The sequence below is a fragment of the Diadema antillarum genome, unplaced genomic scaffold (genome assembly GCF_040938485.1).
Source record: "Diadema antillarum isolate AM-2024a unplaced genomic scaffold, OU_Dant_1.0 seq00000462_RagTag, whole genome shotgun sequence".
Classification (NCBI taxonomy): domain Eukaryota; kingdom Metazoa; phylum Echinodermata; class Echinoidea; order Diadematoida; family Diadematidae; genus Diadema; species Diadema antillarum.
In genome coordinates, this window is record NW_027271433.1 from 1,420,836 (window position 1) to 1,441,081 (window position 20,246).

At 38.7% G+C, this 20,246-nt stretch overlaps 1 protein-coding gene across 4 annotated transcripts in view; it reads right to left on the reverse strand.

The window, feature by feature from the left end:
* Positions 1–20,246, reverse strand: part of LOC139733164 (NAD kinase-like) — an 89,871-nt gene that overhangs the window by 13,123 nt on the left and 56,502 nt on the right. For 3 of the 4 annotated variants that reach the window (XM_071644004.1, XM_071644003.1, XM_071644006.1), the window contains exons 2-4: positions 5,386–5,472; positions 3,847–3,976; positions 2,233–2,344 (exon numbers count right to left, since the gene is read on the reverse strand). In XM_071644004.1, the coding sequence (XP_071500105.1) occupies positions 2,233–2,344; positions 3,847–3,976; positions 5,386–5,472 (329 nt within the window). Of the gene's footprint in view, positions 1–2,232; positions 2,345–3,846; positions 3,977–5,385; positions 5,473–13,166; positions 13,301–20,246 lie in introns of those variants that run through there. The other variant, XM_071644005.1, reaches the window with a different exon arrangement.

Genomic DNA, 20,246 nt, shown 5'->3' on the forward strand with positions numbered 1-20,246 from the left:
TTGTTTGTTTTGGGTAGGGTTTTTTTTCTTCTTCTTTTTTTTGAGGGTTGGGATAGGAGAGTAGAGTGCAAAATACAACCACGTGATTGTAATACAAACAACCTCACAGTTATTTGAACGAGTTCTTCAGACAGCATTTTTTTTTATTGACTGGCTGGATCAAAGTCCAGTTTCATTGTGTTTTTGTCCCATCTTCCCCTCCCCCCTCGTCTTGTTTTTGCTTTTATTTGTAATAGCGTGTTGATTTTATCCATTCAATGGCCTTTTAATACATGTATGTGAAATTTGCAGTGAAGATGAATATCAGAATAAAGGTGGTCTGTCACACTAACAGTGGTGTGTACATGGGAGAATTGACATTTCTCTCCACTGTAATGCAGGTTGAATGGTGTGAAGCATAAAGTCGTATCAGACACAGCAACTTGGTATGACTCAATCTCTACTGTGTCAATCATTTCCTCATTAAGACACTACCACCACAGACATGAGCTCATCAGGTTTGTCCCAATTTGACAAGCTTGACGTGTCCTAACACAAATCAGCATTTTCTCAATTCCCTTGCGGCATGTGTTTGCTGTGTGTGCGTGTAAGTAATGATAAATTCACTTTTTCCCCCCTGCATGGCTTGACAACATTCAGTAAATGGATATCAATGTAATGTCTGATTTGAACACATTGAGGGCCAGCTGATTTTGCTACAACACACATTTCCCATATACACTTGCCCAAGTATACTCAGGACTCGTCTTCAACAGGTTCATAGGACCTTCAGTAATACTCAAACATCCAGCCTTTTTGATACAGTCCTATGGGGGCAGATAAGTCAGCGAAAATGCCAAAGGTGCATCCATAAAGACAACTGAAATTTCGCTAGTTTGAACGACCTACTGCATCTGAACAGACAAAATGCTCAGTGACCCTGAGGGCCCATGCTGCCATAATGGACAAGTATAGTGAAATGATAATAGTCTGACCATGGTCTCTGAATGAAAATGAAAACAACTGCTATTCAAAGTGTGAATTTGGTTCAAAGTTCACTCGGTATGTCTCCGTCAAGCTTTGGCTGGAAAACAATGAAAAAAATGCAGGCTGAGTATGAAAACAACACAACAGGTAGGAGCCACTCTTTCCCCTGTGGTCTATATATAGGGCCAACTTTACTTATTATCCATATTTTTGTCTGCCAAGGTTTATGACAGGTAGAGGCTTAAAGGGTGTGTACAGTTCTGGTCGAGGTGTAGATTTAGCTTTTAACATTTTGCGAGATATTCAGAAACCACTCTATGAGATGTAAGGGGGAATGCAGTTCTAGGGGGTATCAAAAGTTTATTCGATGAAAACCGGTTTTGAAATGGCTGAGATATCAAAAAACAAGGTGAAGCAAAGAGATCCTAATAAAGATGTGGCATGTCGCCTTTTATTATTAGCACTTTTTTGGATATCTCAGCCATTTGAAAACCAATTTTCATCAAATAAACGTTGAATCCTTCTTAAAATTACATGCTCTTTCATATTTCATAAGAGGCTTTTGATTATCTCACTTAGGAATGTTCAAAACATGAATCCCTACCTCAACCAGTATTGTACTGTCCCTTTAACATGTCAAAGCTTAGGTACAGTTCGGGGGGGGGGGGGTATCATTCAAGAAAAATGTTGTAAACTTTTGTCATTATTTAGGCATATGCAGTTTAGAGATTTCAGCCACATTTTTTTTTCAATGTGTTGATGGTGGCAAATGAAATCGCTTTTTGCCAGGAAATGCAAAGACTAATAACTTTTGTGTGGGAATGGTCCTTCTGGAAAGCTTAAGCAACAATTTGAGTTACCTTTGTTATAGATTGTATGCAGAAGTGTTTTTCTGTTGTTGTTTTTGTTTATGTTTTTTTGTTATCCAAGGGTATGCATAGACAGAGACATTGTTGTTTTTTCTGCTAAAAATAAGCACATGGTTCCCATGACCTGTATTGGCTAAAACTGGCACAAACATATCGGAAACATAAAACTACTTTGAATCATGAATAGCTAGTTATTTATATAGAAAATCCAGACAAACATACACAATAATCCCCTGTTTGGCCTTTGTGTCGATTGGCTCCATTACTCAATAGCATGGGAGTAAGAAATAATAGCACCTTTCTCAAAAGTAACTCACAAGAGATCTACAAAAAAAAAACCCCAAAACAAGAAGACATAGATCCGCAGCTGTCAATTAGTTTTAAGCCAAGAGATTACCTTCTTTAAACTGCTTGAATTTCTTCATGAGGGTGGAAAACTCGGGGTCGGCGGCGAGGTCCTCATCCTCTTCGATAACTTTACTCTCCACGTAGATTACTAGGTTCTTCTCCTTCAGACACAAAGAATGAGGAAAAGAGAAGTGGCCTCATGTTAATTACTGCAAATCTTCTGACCTCTCAGCTCGGGGGAAAACATGACAGCAACCCAAAACTACTGAGTGTCTTTGCTGGCAAGAGATTTTCCTATGTGGGACAACTGTCAAAGTTTGAAGAACTAAGATAAATTCTGACAATTCTTGAAGGGGTTGAAGTATGAGAGCATAATGAATTTATCTAATGCACTGTCCCTTTGGTTTCAAGGCCCGTCATATCAGCCCCCTTTCTGATTTTGGGTGGTCAAGCTTGAAAAGATAATATGTCTGACTGGGCAACCAAAAAAAAAAAAAAGGAATTTGCCTCATGGAGCAGAAATTAGAAGCATGGTTGTAGTCAGAGATCCACAGAAACTTTTTCCTCATGTGGCCCATTCAGACCACGAAAGTTATTTAATAATATGAAACTTCAGTGGTAAAAAAAAACAAAAACAAAAACGGTCTATCGAGGCCCAAAATGAATGAGCGGAGACATACAACTCCATTTTATCTCTTATTTTGTGTGCAGGCTTACTTCGAACTATACTGCAGATTATAGATATATTTTGTCTCTTTGTATTTCACTTTGAATCAAGATTATATGTGCCGGTCTAACAAATTTCCACAAATCATTATCCAAATATTAATATATCATGCTAACACATCACTTTCATAATCAACTTGATGATTGATTTATCAACGAATGAAACTAATTTGATACAAATATTGATTTGTACCATTTGTGATCAAGACTTTGAATATTTTCGACCACCTTGAGACTCAAAGAATTCATATATTCTTGATAAATCACTGATACTTCAGTAGATTTAAAGAGCCTAAAAGTGACTTATTTCCTCCGCCAAGGGAAGAGGTTATGTTTTCGTTACTGTTGGTTTGTTCGTTTGTTCGTTCGTTTGTTTGTCCGTGTGCAAAATAACTCAAAAAGTTGTTAACGGATTGGGATGAAACTTGCAGGAAAGGTTGAGAATGACATAAGTAACAAATTTATGAAGGATTTTTGATATTTTGGCAGGAGGGTCAATGAACTTGGGAGTTCAGGCTGCGCGTAATTGAGGTTTGCATGCACGCACTAAAGTGCGTGCTCTAGTCGCTGCTAGGGCAAGGCGCGCCGTGCAGCTGAGGGTTTATGACGTAACAAAGGCTTCTATATTGGGAAATCGGGCGACTTTCAGCACGCAATGCCATGGGTGGAAATCATGATATCTCTATGGAAGAACAAGATCAGTGGTGGAAATGAGCTGCATGCTTGGCGGAGGTCTGCGCTCTCAGAGTGCTTCTCTAGTTTCATTATGGTTTTGTTCACTGAAAACAGCAGCCTGATCGGCCACCGAAAGTTAACTTTTTTTTTGACATCTGGTGGAATGACATCAGTATTTAGGGTCCCCTGACCATTGCAAATGTCCAGTCCTGGTATAACTACTAACAACAAATAGCGATGTCCAGCCATGTGGTTCACTCACCTGTGATAGCCAAGTGGTCATCTGCTTGAAGGGCTCGATAACGGAGGTGTCATAAATCTTCTTGATGATGAGGACCGACAGGGGCGTGGATTTCCATACTAGGCGCTGGCTGGACGGGTCGGTCACATGCCTGGCAGTTCAGTAAAAGTGGTAAATCGACTGTTTTACTATAACACTATAAAAGAGGGCATTTTCAGTGCAAGTTTTTTTTTGTTTTTTTGTTTTTGCTACTGACTAGACCAGGTAAAATGAATATCATGTGACTTTAATTCTGCAGAATGAAATATATAAAATACAAGTGTAGTAGTAAAAATAACAAACAAAACATTTGAGTGCTTTTATCTTAGCACAAGCTTCATGTTTTGCAAAAAAATGTTTACTTTTACAAAATTTGTAGTTCATGCATACCTCTTGAACCAAAATTTTTTCTGAGAACCGGTAACATTACCTGTGGCTTACCGAACACAGAAACAACTAATGCATGCTAAGTGCAGTCCTTGTATTGAAATGCAATGACTATGGTTAGGTGGAAGTAATAGGTTCTTGCTAAGTCTTCAGAAAAAAGAAAGTCACCAAAATATGAATAATACTCTTCTATAGTGAGATGCAGTGATTATGTTTAGGTGAATGTGATAGGTTGCTAAAAGTCCTTAAAGAAAAATGTCACCAAATATGAATATTACTCTTTGAGTGACTGGTCTACTGAAGGTACATGTTACAGAACCACACTCCCCTAGACTCCAAAATTATAAAAACTTAACTACTAAAACAAAAACATACCAAAAATAATGCCACATGTTTGCAGTTTGCATACATTCCACTGTTTTGGACAACAACTTTGATAATCTGCATTTACAATGAGCTGACTGATTTTTTTTCCCTACCACACACAAGGGTTTGCTCACAAACAAGTAAACAACTCTCCACAAACTTAATCTAGGTTGGTTTTAGTGGTGTAAGTGTATAAGGTCTCCTGCACAGCTTTTGTTCCGCTCAAAATCCTGCAGGTTTACAATTCTAATGAGATTGTGTTTAAATCAGCATCAATATTCTTTTCATCAGAGGATATACCACCCTTTTTATCATGACTTCATAAAATAATGTCTAGTTTGGACAGAAAAAAAACCCCAGATATAGGCAAAAAGACCCCCCCCCAAAAAAAAGAAGAAAAGTATTGACTACTTAACATTGAGGGTTTTATACACACAAAGGAAAGATCTTTTCTGATCTACTTGTTTAAATAATTCATGTCTAAAATGATGAGACTGTGTATCCCAATACCCTAAGCACATTTAAAAAAAAAAGTCTTTTGATATCGCACGATCTGATATTGCTGAGGAAGAATAAATTATACTTTCTTCATTTTTGGAACAAAAAGCAAAGTTTCATTATGTTTTTCAGGATGTTAAAAACAGCATCACACTAGGGGCAAACTTGATTTATTCATTTATCCACACATGGGTAAAGCCAGATAAGTCTTTTTTGAGAGAAAAAATAAAAAAAAACGTGACAAAATCAGATATTGACAAGCATACTTACATAATCTGAGAGACAGGCACCCGTTTCAGCATGGCCTTGGGCCCAAAGGAGGGGGATGGGACTGGCGCATTGATGGACCGTGTTCTCCTGTAAGCAGGAAGAAGAAAGAAGATCGAAAACAATTTATCATACAAGGAAAAAAAAGAAGTCAAAACCATTACATGACTGTAATCACATATGGCTATTGAAGTAGAAATATACATACATTTCAAAATTCGAGAATTGTATTTGCTCTGAAAGTGATCAATGATGGCCAGTTTTTGAGTTGTCGGAAACCTAACCTTCTCTACTTGGAAGTAGAAAAGTGCGCACCAATCCTGTTCCTTCAGATTCTAGGCACAGTGCACAATGCTCTTGGGACAAAAAACAATATTAGTGTGCATGAGTATGTGCATTCACATTAAAAGAAATATCATGACATCAAATGCCACAATAATAGACACTGCACCATTTTTTTTTTTGTGTGTGTGTGTGTGTGTGTGTGTGTGTGTGTGTGTGTGTGTGTGAGTAAATGCACAAGGGCCCAATTGCCGTACCAAAAGCAGGGCCCAATCGCCGTATTAAAAGCGGGGCCGGCCTGAGACTACCTCCAGGTGGTAGTCACGGGCATCCTTTTGTTGATGTAAATGCAAGCGTACTCGAATTACTTAGCAAAATCCACTTGGTGGTACTCTAGAGATCGCTGGAAGAAAAAAAAAATGTTGACATGTGTATGTAGAGTGCCACTATGACAAAAGAAAAAAAAAAAAAGATTGCCAAAGGTAACTTCACTCCCCAGGCGCGACTCGACAAGGCAGTGTAAATGCACAGAAATCCCAGGCTAAGTACCACAACGTAGCCAGGCCTTGGGCCCCACCAAAGTAAATGGGGTCTAGGTTAAGTTTGAATGAATTACTGAATGCAGATCCATTGAAAAGCCTGGTAAGAAAGGCTAAGTGCCTAGGCACATAACAGGTTACAATACCTTTGTGAATTCCCACTGATATGTTTGGCATGTTTGTAAAGAACTATCAGTTGATCAACTGATGTTTTTTTCTCCCTTTCCTTTAATCAAAATGTACATCACTATAGCGTCTTTTACAGCGATGACAAAGGCCAAAGGTTACAAAAAATCATAAAAGCAAACAAATACACAAACAAACAGACTCACAAGCCGGAATTTAAATTTTCTGAATTTAGCAACTTGCAGTCAGAGCCCTCACCATCAAAAATTTGTATTGTATGTGACATTCATCCGTAACTGTGCACTACAACCCATTGTTACACACTAAAATGTAAATTCTTGAGTTTTCCTAGGTTATTGTATATTTTGCACACCGGTACTTCTGTTCTTTTCTTCCTCCATTTTTTTTTTTTTTTTTTTTTTTACAAGCAGACTGCCCAAGCAATTTTTCTGTTGAAAGTTAGTGGGGTACCTACATGGGTACATGTCTGCATGGGTAACAGCTTTAATAGCTAAAATACATGCATGTACTCTGCATGGCTGCTAACGCAAAAGAATATTACTGTTTAATATAAAAGAAATGATGGACAATATTCACCTTGGGTTGGAATAGCAATTCATGGGACATTTTCTATGCAGGTCAGCCATCCTTGCTACCTGTCCTTCTAACCCCCCCCCCCATATTTTCTTCACACAAAGAAAAACAAAAAGATTGATCCACTATACACTACCATGATGTTCTAATATACAGTATGTGTGTATGTGTGTGTATTTATGTGTGCAAAGGGGAGGAGTATTTTTTTTTATTTATTCTATCTTTATTCAGTTCTTTGAATTTCGTTCTTATTTCACTTCTACCATGTGAAAAAAAAAGGCAGAGAAAGGAAATATTTTTTGTGTCAAAATTACATGAATATTTTGTTATAAACAGACAAAAGTTCCATTACGCATTGATAGCTGTAATTCATAAACTCTAAATACTTTTGCAAGGTGGTCCACAACTTGAAATTTGAGCATGTTGCAAGCTCTGAATGTGAGAATATTGCGGAAATTGTATGTGCATGAAATGCGCATCACGAGCGTGAAGCGTGCAATATTTCGTGACTTACTTCCCCTTGTGCTGCTTACATTCAATGATCTGTCTCATGTTTTGCGCATAAATTCTCTACGTGTAATAATTGTAGTTTGATGTTACTCAAGATTTGCACATGTTTTTCACATGTTGATTACGTTTCATTTTGAGCATGTTGCTAATTTTCCAGGATGTTGCATAGCATGTTGCTGGCTTCTGAGGATGTTACACAAGAAATTGAGCATGTTGCAGAGACATGCTCAAACCTCTTGCAGACCACCCTGCCTCTGTAATTTACTATGCCTCAGATGGTACCCTTGAGAGTGGAAGGCATTAGAACTCAAAGTCCGCTCCTTGAAACTCGTCCAAGTCCAAGAATCCACATTTCTGCCAGTTTGTGGAACTGTTACGTTCCATATGGGAGAATGATAACTAAAACCCAACCCTTTCTCTCATTTGAATGCTTCGCTGATCATGTTTAATTGTTTGTTTCAGTTGCAAGAGGTCAGGGATGCTGTTGATTGCTAACTTCATAACAGATTCTTAAAATTGATGATGCAATTCAAAAGATTGACATGAATTCCTATTTTTCTTGCAATGTGATTTTTGGTAAATTCTCTATGCTTTTGCGTAGATTTGATTACTTTATACCCGGTTCTGTCTGATATTTCTCATTAACTATAGGATATGCAGGAAAACTATGATGTTCCAATTTAACAGTAGCATGATGATATTGTCTGCATTGAAATAGCCCCAGAACATGATGGGTTCAGAAGTGCTCAGCATTCCAGAATGTTCCATGACACCACTGGATACCAGCACACATGATGCTACTCGTTGGGAGCAAGTAAAAATAAGGGTACCTTTCAGTGACTAGGATTGAACTTGAAAGCATTTTTACCTGACTATTAAACTACTACAGACCATTCCTGCAGAGACTACCAGTGACTTACCAGGGCAGAGCCCCCAGATGCTACTGGCAGATCAGTCTACACTCCAGAGTGACATCCATAATCAAAGATATTATATCTGATAGATTTATGATACCATTGCCAAAGTTTAATGGTCTAAAAAATTCTCAAATAAGTCTGACCTCACCAACACATTTTATTATAATTATATGTATTTACTTCGAGACCAGCATGAAAGAAATAGGGACTTTCAAATTTGCTGGTTACTATCAAATTCCAACTCAGTACAATTCATGACTGGAAAACAAATATGTAAGCGCGAATACCAACAAATGCCAACTTCAGGAATTCATTTCAAAGACACAGGAGTGTGTGGATACAAGGCTTGCCCATGTGAATCAATCCTCATTACTGCCCCTTTAGTTCTGCCCACTGGGGTACATTTGAAACCCATGACTAACGCAAGGCTACTAGAAAAGAAAGTCTGCAAGTTAGCGAATACCTTTTTATATCCGTTGAAGTTTACATCGTGCACTCCATGGTAACTTTGACTCTAGCTGAAATTCTTCAGTTGTGTGTAGAGATCAGTGATAAAGTTTTACACTGTTCGTTACAGGGATTCTCCAAAGTATCGCCAGCCTCTGCACCCTGTGGTATCCCCAAGATGGCATAATGCCTTATGATGAAGCACTCCTTTAGGACACTCCTTTGGGTCGATTTCAACGGTCCAAATGCTTTTCACAATAACGCTACACAGAGACCTTGAACAAGTCTTGGGAACACTTTGAGTAACATTCTTGGCATTTATACTTTTAATGGATAAACATACGTGACACTCAAAAGTTTGCTTTGAAGATATTGTCTTTGATTTAAGTAAACAAACTGTGTGTGTGTGCGTGGGGGGGGGGGGGATATTGCTTGAGGCTGATAAAGAAAGATACACAAATGATGCCTGCACAATCCTGAATACAAGTCTACCAGCATTATTCCTACTCCTTACCCCTTTCCATACCTGTTTCTAAGCTCACAATAAACTTAACACACGACAAAACAGGGTCCATGAAACTATGGGTTAATGGGAAATTAAGAGGGTGGTCTAGGGTGGGGCCACACCCTTATGTCTTCTTTCTTTTACATTTCATTCTTAGCTTTTCTCCAAGATATCAAACCTTCTAACAGAAAAGATGCTGACATTTTCACCTGCAAGTCGAAAGTATAAAGAGAATGTGAAGGGGAGATTTTTTATACCACTGACATTTAACGATATATCGGAGTGTCAATTAATACATCATACTGCACTATTCTCATCTGTAGTGAGCTCTCACCACATAACCCATCCTCATCTTTACAACGAAAGGCAGGAGGACAAAATATGATGGGCACATGGGGGGGGGGGGGGAGATCAGCAGCAAAAGACTTCCATGTAACACCCTTCAGCCCAACTCATCTGCGCTGCCATCAGCGGCTAATGAGAATGAAAGTGAGAAGGAGAGATAGTTTGTGAGAGAGGGAGAGATGGTTTGTGAGAGATAGTTTGGGAGAGGGGGAGAGATAGTTTGTGAGAGATAGAGATGGTGTGTGAGAGATATACCCCTTTTATACTGGGCACGACTTTCAGCTCGCTTCTGAAGCGAGCTAACTTTAGATCAGGATAAGTCGTTTTATACTGCCATTCTCGACCACCCACGGTTACATGTACGCGCAAGACCAGACCTATCATCCCCCCCCCCCATCAACCTGCTGTCCTTCCCACGAGAGCAAAAAATTCTGTGACACTTTATGCTTACTTACCAGTATGAGTTCACTTCCGTTGTTATATGTTACTCGCGAAATTCAACTAGTCATTGGCATATATAAGTATGTACTACTGTGCCAGTCTATTTTTTTTTCTCACGATTTAATCATGTCATTTACTAGTTCAAAGAGTTCATTGAGCGTTTTACTGAACAGCGAACAGTGTCAGTGTAAAATACTATTAATATACCAATGCATGCGATGCTTAGTACACAGCGTGCCGGTGGCAACAGTACAGCAGTAAATGTACATATTGGCAACCCAGAAGCACTGTACATGCTTTCCGGTCACGGGTCAGTGAATTTAGCCTGAACTAAACTTGCGTACCTTTTATACTGACGTTAGCTCCGACGTGAAGCGGACCTGATCCACTCCCCTAGAGCGGGCTAATTTTAGCTCAGGCTAACTATTTTTCGACCTTTCACACTGAGAGTTAGCTTGCTTCAGGTCCGCACCTGAAGCGAGTTAACGGCCAGTATAAAAGGGGTGTGAGAGAGGGAGAGAGAGGGAGGGGGGGGGGGGGGAAGAGAGGGAGATACAGACTGTAGAAGGATGGTGCTACCAATTTGCCAAGTAATTTGAGGGCGAGACAATCTGTCGTTGCCATATGCTCTGGAAGTGGCTGGGGAAAGATTGACGAGGCTGCGCGGATATATAATCCTGCCGAACAATACCTCAACACAGCTCTGCATTTTAAATTGTCCCCTCTACAATAGATTTCATGCTGAATACTTGATGCAGCTCACGGGGTGGCCACTCTCTTTCTTTGTCTTTAACCCCTTGAGGACGAGTCCTGAGTGTAGTCAGGCAGGTGTCCATGGGAAATGCATGCATGTAGCAAAATCAGTCTGTCCTCAATGGGTTAATCAAACCTTATGCAACATGGATTCTGAACAATCATGCAAAGATGTCTATGCATTCTATTACCAAAAGTTTATGGCATCATATTGCAAAATGACATATCAAAACCCATTGAGGACAAGCTGATTTTGCTGTAACACACATTTCCCATAGAAACCTGCCCGTATAAATTCAGGACTAGTCTCTTATAATGGGTTAAACGAGTGTCACATCACAATTTCACTATCCTATTAATTCTGATCTCTTTCACTGCAATATCCCGGAAGCTGGGCACAATTAATTACTAGTACCACTTTCATGTGATTTTATAATGCTTAGCAATCACACACACACAATCACACAATCACACAGACACACAAACAGACAGACAAATAGACAGACACACAGACACACACACACACACACACACACACACACACACACACACACACACACACACACACACACACACACACACACACAAATGGACACTTGGACACGACACTATCACAACTGCAAGGTTGTATGTACATCAGTGCACATGAATCAACAATGACTTCTGCTCTGAGGGTGCAATGTGAATAAATTCTTCTCTTCTCAACCAGCCTGGCAGGTTTGTAAAATAAGGCAAAACCTTGCTTGTAATTAATCAAAGCTGGTCTTGATGAGAAATTGGCTCTGTAAAATTCATTATTCTCTGTCCATAAATATAAATGTCCATCCTACAGCAGTAGAAGTAGTTTAGTTTTATCCCTACAGCTGGTGTCTTCCTTCTTTTTTTAAATTGTTTCCTTACTTCCTTTTCCTCCACTCTTTTTACATCCATGACATATACACTGTATCTGTTACTAAAAATTGTTCCATATCTACAGCAGACAAAGTGCCGTCATACAAACTGGTCATCGTCATTAAAGATTAATTTTCAATTAGGCCAAGAAGTGTGGAAAACTTCACGCAATTGCCTTCATAATGAGAGAAAAATCCATAACTCAAACAGCCGGGCACTATGTAGTTCAGTATAATGGGCTCATCAATAATTAAGGCTGATTAGATGTCAAATCCCACTATGCATGACCAATAGCAGGGACATCTAATTTTCTACTTTCACAACACAGACTTGTTGTGATCCTAATGAAAATCAAAGATTCAATATCTGGTTGCCTACACGCAATAAGCTTTCTACTGTGTTTACTCAAATATGATAGCCTACTCTATGAACACAATAAATTCATCTACAAATATGTAACATGAGTGGAAACTCGTAATACCTATACATACATCCACGATCATGCACCAGATTGCTGCAATAGAGATCAAGGTAAATTCTCATTGCCTACTTAGGGAATGAGTAAAGATGGAAGTGATCATGAAAGCAAATTTTAGTTGCTGATCTATTAACCGTGACACATAATACCAATGTTTTACCCATTTGTAATCATAATGTAATGAAACATCTGATGCAGTAGACTATCAATAGGAAAATAAAAATCCATATATCTGCAGAAAAAAGTGAAATTTGAATATTTTCACTCAACCTTTGACCTTTGACCTCATGACTTGAAACTCTGACCAACGAATCTTATTGGGTAGTACATGTATACACCAAGTTTCAAAACAATATCTTCAGACATTGCATAGATATGGGGGAAATAGTAACATTTTGAACATCTGACCTTGATCTTTTGACCTTTGACCTTAAGCATGTGCACCCAAAAGTTGATAGGCACAACTTCATCCCTTCATACACAAACATGCCAAGTTTCATTAGGATACCTTAAAAAGTTTTTTAGTTGTAAAAACACTGTCCACAAAATTTGATTACGGACGGACGGAAGGACATACGGGCAGAAGGACGGACGGAAGGACGGACAACCCGAAAACATAATGCCTCCTCCACCACTTCGTGGCGGAGGGATAAAAATGCAAAAATTTGCCAATTTGGACACAAAAAAGTAGCCTTAACCCGAGGAGTTGTGTTGCCAATTCAAGATTCACTAAAAGTTAGCCACAAAGTGGCTCTTGATAATTCTGCAAATGATTAGAACAGCGGTACAGGTATATGCGACTAAAATAGGGTTCTAATTATGAAAAGAAAACTTTAAATTTTTCCTTATGAGATAAGTAATGAATCATAAGAATTATTATGACAAAAATTTGCATCAAACCACAGATACCGGTAAGTGGTTTCTTGGTCTTGATAGGTTAACATGTGTGTACCTACCAGTAGTCATCTGCCCACAGGCTGGACGGGGGACTCGATGGGGAGTCCTGGGGGACAGATATGCGCCGCTGATACCTCGACGTCATCAGGTCATCCTCCCATGGAGGGAACAAGGTATAATCTATCTTCAGCATGGCCACAAATTCTAATGGACAACCTTTTGTTATAGATAAGCTAGCCTCTCAGTTTGACACTGTCATGCTCGCAAGCTCCGCAAGATAGTCCATGGTGGTGATGGTCGGTCTCTCCTGATTTCTGGTCCTCAACTTCCAACTAGCAAGTTGATACTCCGGGTGTGCAACCCTGTTGGTGTGCTGTCCAAAATCAAGCAATGTCACTGTTCATTTGCACACCTTGTGCTGTCAAAAGTCTCGTCCTACAGAGCCGACGATCGTGCTTAAAGGTGCGTTCGACAAATGCGGGGAAGCTGTACGAACTGCTGATAAGAGTTCAGACAATCTTGAAGACTATCACCCCTCAGGCTCACGACTGGAAAATGACAAAGCAGATTTTTTTTTTTTTTAAACAAGATGACTCTTCACTGCACCTTGCAATGCTTAGTTAAACGATGTTAAGCACATAATGCTTGAACACACAAAAACAGAGAGTATTGGAGAGCCAGAGAAAGACACAATCCAAAGTCATAGACAACAGGAATGTTTGATAGCTGTGAAATTGGTTAAATCCATCCAGGCTTTCTGGCTGTGCACGAAAAAAAAAAAAAAAAAAAACGATAAAAAGAAAAAAAGACCTAGTACATGTTGCGGTGTGCACCAAAATCTCTCTTTCCAACAATTCTCCAACCTCTAATTCCCAATCCATCAACACAGGAAATTAAAATGCAAAAGACCAGAATACTACTCCCAGTTGGAATACAGCATGTGTCTGCAGAATAACTACACGGTGGTAGAGGCGCCGGACTCATAATTCAGCCAATATTTTTTCTCCTATTGATTGGAGAAGTCCATCACACTGTCAAAATGAGGACGTCATAAAATGGGTTCGGCGGCGGACACGACGCAAATGACACTTCATGAACTCTGTACAGGTTTTTCAGAGTTCCTCCTGAAATGCTCGACAGCATGTAGACATCCAGACAGCAAGCCTTGGCTTAAAATCAAAACACGGAAAAACTCTAAACCTTCTGACAACTCTGCACTACTAAACTTCTCAGGCTGGAGATGAACTCTTTGTTTTTCATGCATATTAGTGACATCAAATGCCAAGACATACCCCAAGAAGACTGTAAGCAGACTGACAGAAGCACAAACGTAAAATATCCACATTATATACACAAACCACACACACACGTTATACACAATCATTATCATACACTCTTACACAGGAATTTGCTGTGTCAGATCGGAAAGGTTCATTGTGCGTGATCTGCTCATACAACACACATCAGATAAGGCTTTGCAACGAAAATCACATTGTGTCATCAAAAATTCCCACTCTTTACTCTGGAACTAGAGAATAGGTATTTTGTGACTGCAGAACAACCATCAAGAACGGTAATTTGTTGACCTTTTATTCACAGACATTTCACCTTACCACCACTATAATACTAAATGAGGCATGACCAACAGGTTTTGATTAAAATATAGCTGCTGATTCCCTCACCCAGGAAAAAAGAATATTTCTGGCATAACATTAATTCCACATACCCGACTTGCTTGATAAAAGGAACAACAATATTGGGGGACAGCGAGTAGAAAATAAAGGAATAATTACGTCAATGTGTCAAGTTTGTTTTCCTCATTTTTAGGCTGGCATTAATATACCATTTTCAGAAGAAAAAAAAAACCTCATGCATTCACCTTCACCCTTTGATGGATGTTCATGCAAAGTGCTAACGACAGATAATTCATTCTATATCATCTGTCATTTGGGACAATTAATGCAAGCATCTGTCCCATCACTGTACAATCTTTTGCAAAAAAAAAAAAAAAAAAAAAAAAAAAATCATTTCTACACTGCATTAGCCACTTTAATGAAAACAAGGTCTATCAATTCTCTAAAGCTATCAAGCTGTTTATCAAAAACAAAATACACCCATACTTTATCACATTAACAAACAAAAAAAAAAGATGGGTCTCATACAAATTTCTGCGAGAGATTCAAGGTAAGAACTGGCGTGCAGTAACCAATAGTCTCATCTGTTAAAAGTAACTTTTGCATTCAAATGAATGTAGTTTAGGCCATAAGACTAAGAGATAGGTTGTGTGCCTATGTACTTCTCTCTCTCCCTCCCCCCCCCCCCCCCCCCCCCCCACCCACCCTACTGTGATCCAACTCCTTGTAACTACAGTCATTTCATCCCATTCATGCCAATACATCTTCACACACACACACAAACACATACCTGCATTGTCTGTTGAACCAAAGAATGAGGAAATAGAGGATTCAACACCATGGACTGAAGAACATCGTAAGCCACACGATAACCCCCCCCCCCCCTTCCTAATACATATTTGCCAAGCATTACAAGGAAGAGGTAACCAAATTTAGCTATGAAGAAGATGACTGGGTTTTCTCATTCTGCAAATTCATTGTCAGAGCAAACACGGATACATTACTGCTGCAATAAAGCAAGGAATATTAATACACAATGTTATCACTACTTACCAAGCCATCGATACAAAGATATTACCCATGACGATCAAATTTCCTGTTTGATGCTCCCATAAAAAAATGCAATACTCCACAAAAGTATTGCAGGTGACATAAAAGACGATATTCAAATTCTCCTGATGGTCTTCAATCCAAAAAGGGAATATCAAATCATGTCTTTTACAACTACTGTTGTTAGACAATCGGCGAAAACTAGAGTTGGCACAAATTCTGCTTGGTTTTGTAGTCCACAGATTTGCTGATTACAAGGATGCAAAAAATGTAATAAGTGATGAGCAGCTCTGAAATGTTGATAAGCACAGAACCTCCTCTTCATACAAGTGGAGCAATATTTACTCTTTCAATGATTAAAAGTCAAAAGAGTTGGGATGGAGGGTGGAAAAGAGGTGTCGTAAGGAAAACTTTGCTCAATTTCTCAATTTCCTGTAAAAACTGGAAGGATTACGACAGTTATGAAGCAACATTCAAAAGTATCGACTATATGTACTAGCTTCAGTCATTTACCATCAAATTTCTGTCAATGAAGAGAAGTTGAGGACATTCTATATCAGTCATATTGATCGGCTTCCCTATCAAAATCACTTTAATACACTTCTGTTTTGTACACTGCGATTTTTGAGTACTCAAAAGAGCAACATTATAATGGATCCCACTGTAACTCTACAGATAGTTTTCTATCATGAACTATTATTGATAATCACAACAAACAACTGAGTTTGGATGATGCTTTGGTATGATGAAAATTTGCACAAAATCTCAATGGAGGCAGACATACAAAATCCAAACGGATGTGATAAGTATTATGTAAAACAACAAAAATGTTTTTTTTTTTTAAACGCTTTATATGATGTACCTTTCACACTAAGGCATAAACATGCTACTTGAAGCTAAATACTGATTTATTTATTTTTTAATTCGTAATATATATTTTTAAGCTTTTTTAAGCTTATCAACACTGTAGACAAAAAAAAAAAGAGAATTATGCTATTGCATCAATGTAAAATATAGCTAGTTTGGAACAGGACAAACTTGTGATAAATGCTTTAAATCATTGTTCTAGATTTTCAAATCATTTCAGAGAAGGGAATTTCCATCTGAACTATTTCTCCAAGTCAGATGAAAAGGTTTGCTAAATGAAAGACATTCATCAGCTCGCTAATTAGGAGCTTGACACAGATCCAGGAAAACTGTTGACAATTGTGACACAATTAATCTTGCAGGTGAAAGTCCTATCTTTCAAACCTCAAAACGTTTAGAATTACCACCTCTCACATTGTTAAAGGACAAGCCCACCTCCATAACATACATGTCGGTTGAGAGAATGGAGTGATATTAGTAGTTCACACATTACTTTAAAAGTTTGAGGAAAATCAGACAAGCCATTCAAAAGTTATGAATTTTCAAAGTTATTGTGAAAACACTGCTGGATGAGAAGACTACAACAGTGTATGATGTCACATGTGTTGAATGATATATGGAAAATAGGAGAATTTCACAAAATTTCAATTTTTGAAAAAAGTAGGGCCTATATATTCCCTCGACTTGTAACTGACATATGTTGAGGGGAATATTACTCCTCCGCCTTCTGAAAGAGGCAAGTCAAGTGCTCTGTTGTTATGTGAGCAAAGTGAAAATATGTTGAATTTTCCTTTATATTTTCTTTATAGAACCATTCTACGCATGTGACATCACAAGCTATAGTAGTCTTGTCATCCAGCAATGGCAGCACTGAAACTTCAAAAATTCATAACTTTTGAACAGATTGTCTGATTTTCTTCAAACTTTCACTGACATGTTCTATTAATATTGTCAAAATAAATGTGTCAAGACACAACTGTCGAACGCCTTAATCTGTAAAACTGTGTAAATTTGCGTAGCATACATTAAAATGTGATTTATCTGGGACCTTTTTTTTTCAAAATGTCGGTAGGGGGTTGCAAGAGGTTTTATATGGTTTTCAAGCTATAATGTTTTGGTATCATAAGTAACTCACACAGAAGATATCTTCCTTAAATATTCACAATGCTGGCTATACTTGCACATGTAGCATAAACTGTGTTTCGGTTGTTAGAATTTCACAGCTTTAGGAAAATGCCGTTACAAACCAGACATTCTGCAAAATGTTGCAAAATGTTTTGTCAGTGCAGAAGGATAGAGATAAATAATATGGTTCAGAAAACTTTAGAGTGCAAGTATTCTCTGCAGTGGTTTCGCACAATACAGAGAAGTGGGAGAAATTCTAACACCGCTATAAAACACAGAGCAAAAACACATAACACAGTCCTTGTGGAATGCATGCCACAGTCAAACCAAAGAATGCAAGAAAAGCGCTCATCCATCGGAAGCAAAGAACTGGAATCAAACAGGTTGATTTCAATGGGCTGCAAGAGAAACTCCAAATCTGCAGCTACTATTCCACAGAAATCAAAACCACTGATGCCCAAGCAATCAATAGACATAAATCACAAATGTAAGTACAGTGCCCTGTGTATGGTGGAGGTTGGACCGTTTCAAGCGATGTTGCAGTGCATGGGTCTCCTTTGAAGCCAGGTAGTGCCTCCAAAAAATGAGCCAGAAATCAGGAGTTTCCATGAATGCAAATGGCTGTCAAGTATTGTAGTACTGTAACTCTCTGAATACACACACAAATCACCATTGATGAGACCCACAGGCAGCACCACAGGAATGGGGAAATAGTTTGCTCCCACTGAAGAAAGCAAGGCTGGCAGAAAATAATGATTTTCAGAACAGCTGAAGCAGCCTCTTTTCTTTTTATACCTGCTGTGGACTGGAAAAACACATTTGCTCTGTGCACTTACAGAAGTCAAAACACATTCCACCACAGCTCTGTCAAGCTGGACTGCACCAGAGGTGAGCAATAACTGTGTCAACTCTGGGGCCTCCAAATTTTTGAGCTCCCCCTCTGTCTCGCTCCCGTCCATCACTGCAGACGAGTTGGAACGAACGAACGACGCGTCTGCTTGAGACAGCGTTGGCAGCCAGATAGAACCGTCGAGCAGACTCACTCGCACGACTAACCCGCAACAAAGTGGGTCTAAAGGACGTCACTTTATCTTGCGGCTCACGGACAGTGAATTTTCAGCTGACACACTTCGGTGAGTCTTCCCAAAAGACACAACTAACCCTAAGTGGTTCACACACTCACACACTCACACACTCACATACACAAATACACAACAAGGGGCATGCTCTGGATAACCGACTTGTAAATTCCTCTATAATACACAAAAGCTTGATTTGACCTCACAACCCGAGTCCTCATTTCCCTGTGACCTACTATACAGGGAAATAAAAGAGAAGGAATATTATAAAATGTATAATTTTGTGACTTTCTTTTTGCTGTTTTTTTTTTATGAAAGAGGTTTCCACATGACATCTGCTATTGGTAGTAACCTAACCTTTTACAGCATATCTTCCAACCTCACAATAATGATTATGATAACCTAGTATCTACAAATGTATTGCGCCTCTTCTATACAGAATCGAAGTGCTTCAACAATTTCAACAAAATACCAGAAATCAACAACATTTACTTCACAAACCAAAGAGGAGAAGGAGCAATAATCACATATGGATTTAAAATACAGCAATTGACATCGCCATCTTTCAAGAGTAAAATTGTAGGGTTATGTTTCCCACATGGCTGATAACCACACAGAAGAGCTACCACAAGTTTTGATGTATTTACCACATAACTGTATTACAGTATGTTAGCATTATAAAAATAAATTTAAAAAAAAGATTTACTGCATTAACATGTATGTGAAGTTACCAATATTAATTTGCTCTGGGACATAAAATTCATTTCTCTAATTAAAGGGATGTGATTGTGGTGCTGAGGAGGGATATGTGGTAAACAGAAGGAAGCATGGAGTGTGGAAAGTGTGGTATAGGGAAGGGGGTGTGGTGCAGGGAAAGGTCTAGTGAGGGAAAGGTGTAATGAAGGAAAAGGGGTGTGGCTGAGGGGAAGGGGTGCTGTAAAGGAAATACCGTAAATTCCAGTACATTACTAGGCTACCTTTTCAGACCCATACTGCATGTGTGTCCATCATGTATATTTTGTGAAGAAAGTTCATCAACACTTTGTTACGACCAAAATCACTCTGAGAATGATCGCACAAAAGAAACAATCAACTGATGTTCAGGTGGTTTATTAACAGTGATATTGTGGGTACAGACTGGTAATCAGCGTCACATCAGTACAACAATGATCAATAGAAACAGTTATAAATCGGTAGTGGAATCACTTACACGTATTAAATAATCCTTTGAAAGTGTCCAAATACGATGTTCGATGCACAAATGAATGATCCGTGATGCACCGATGAATGATTCCTTCGACGTAAATCCAAAGGCACAGGTTACAATAGTCCGCGTTATAAATCCAGGGTATATGTCCACAATAGATCCACCGTATAATGTTCC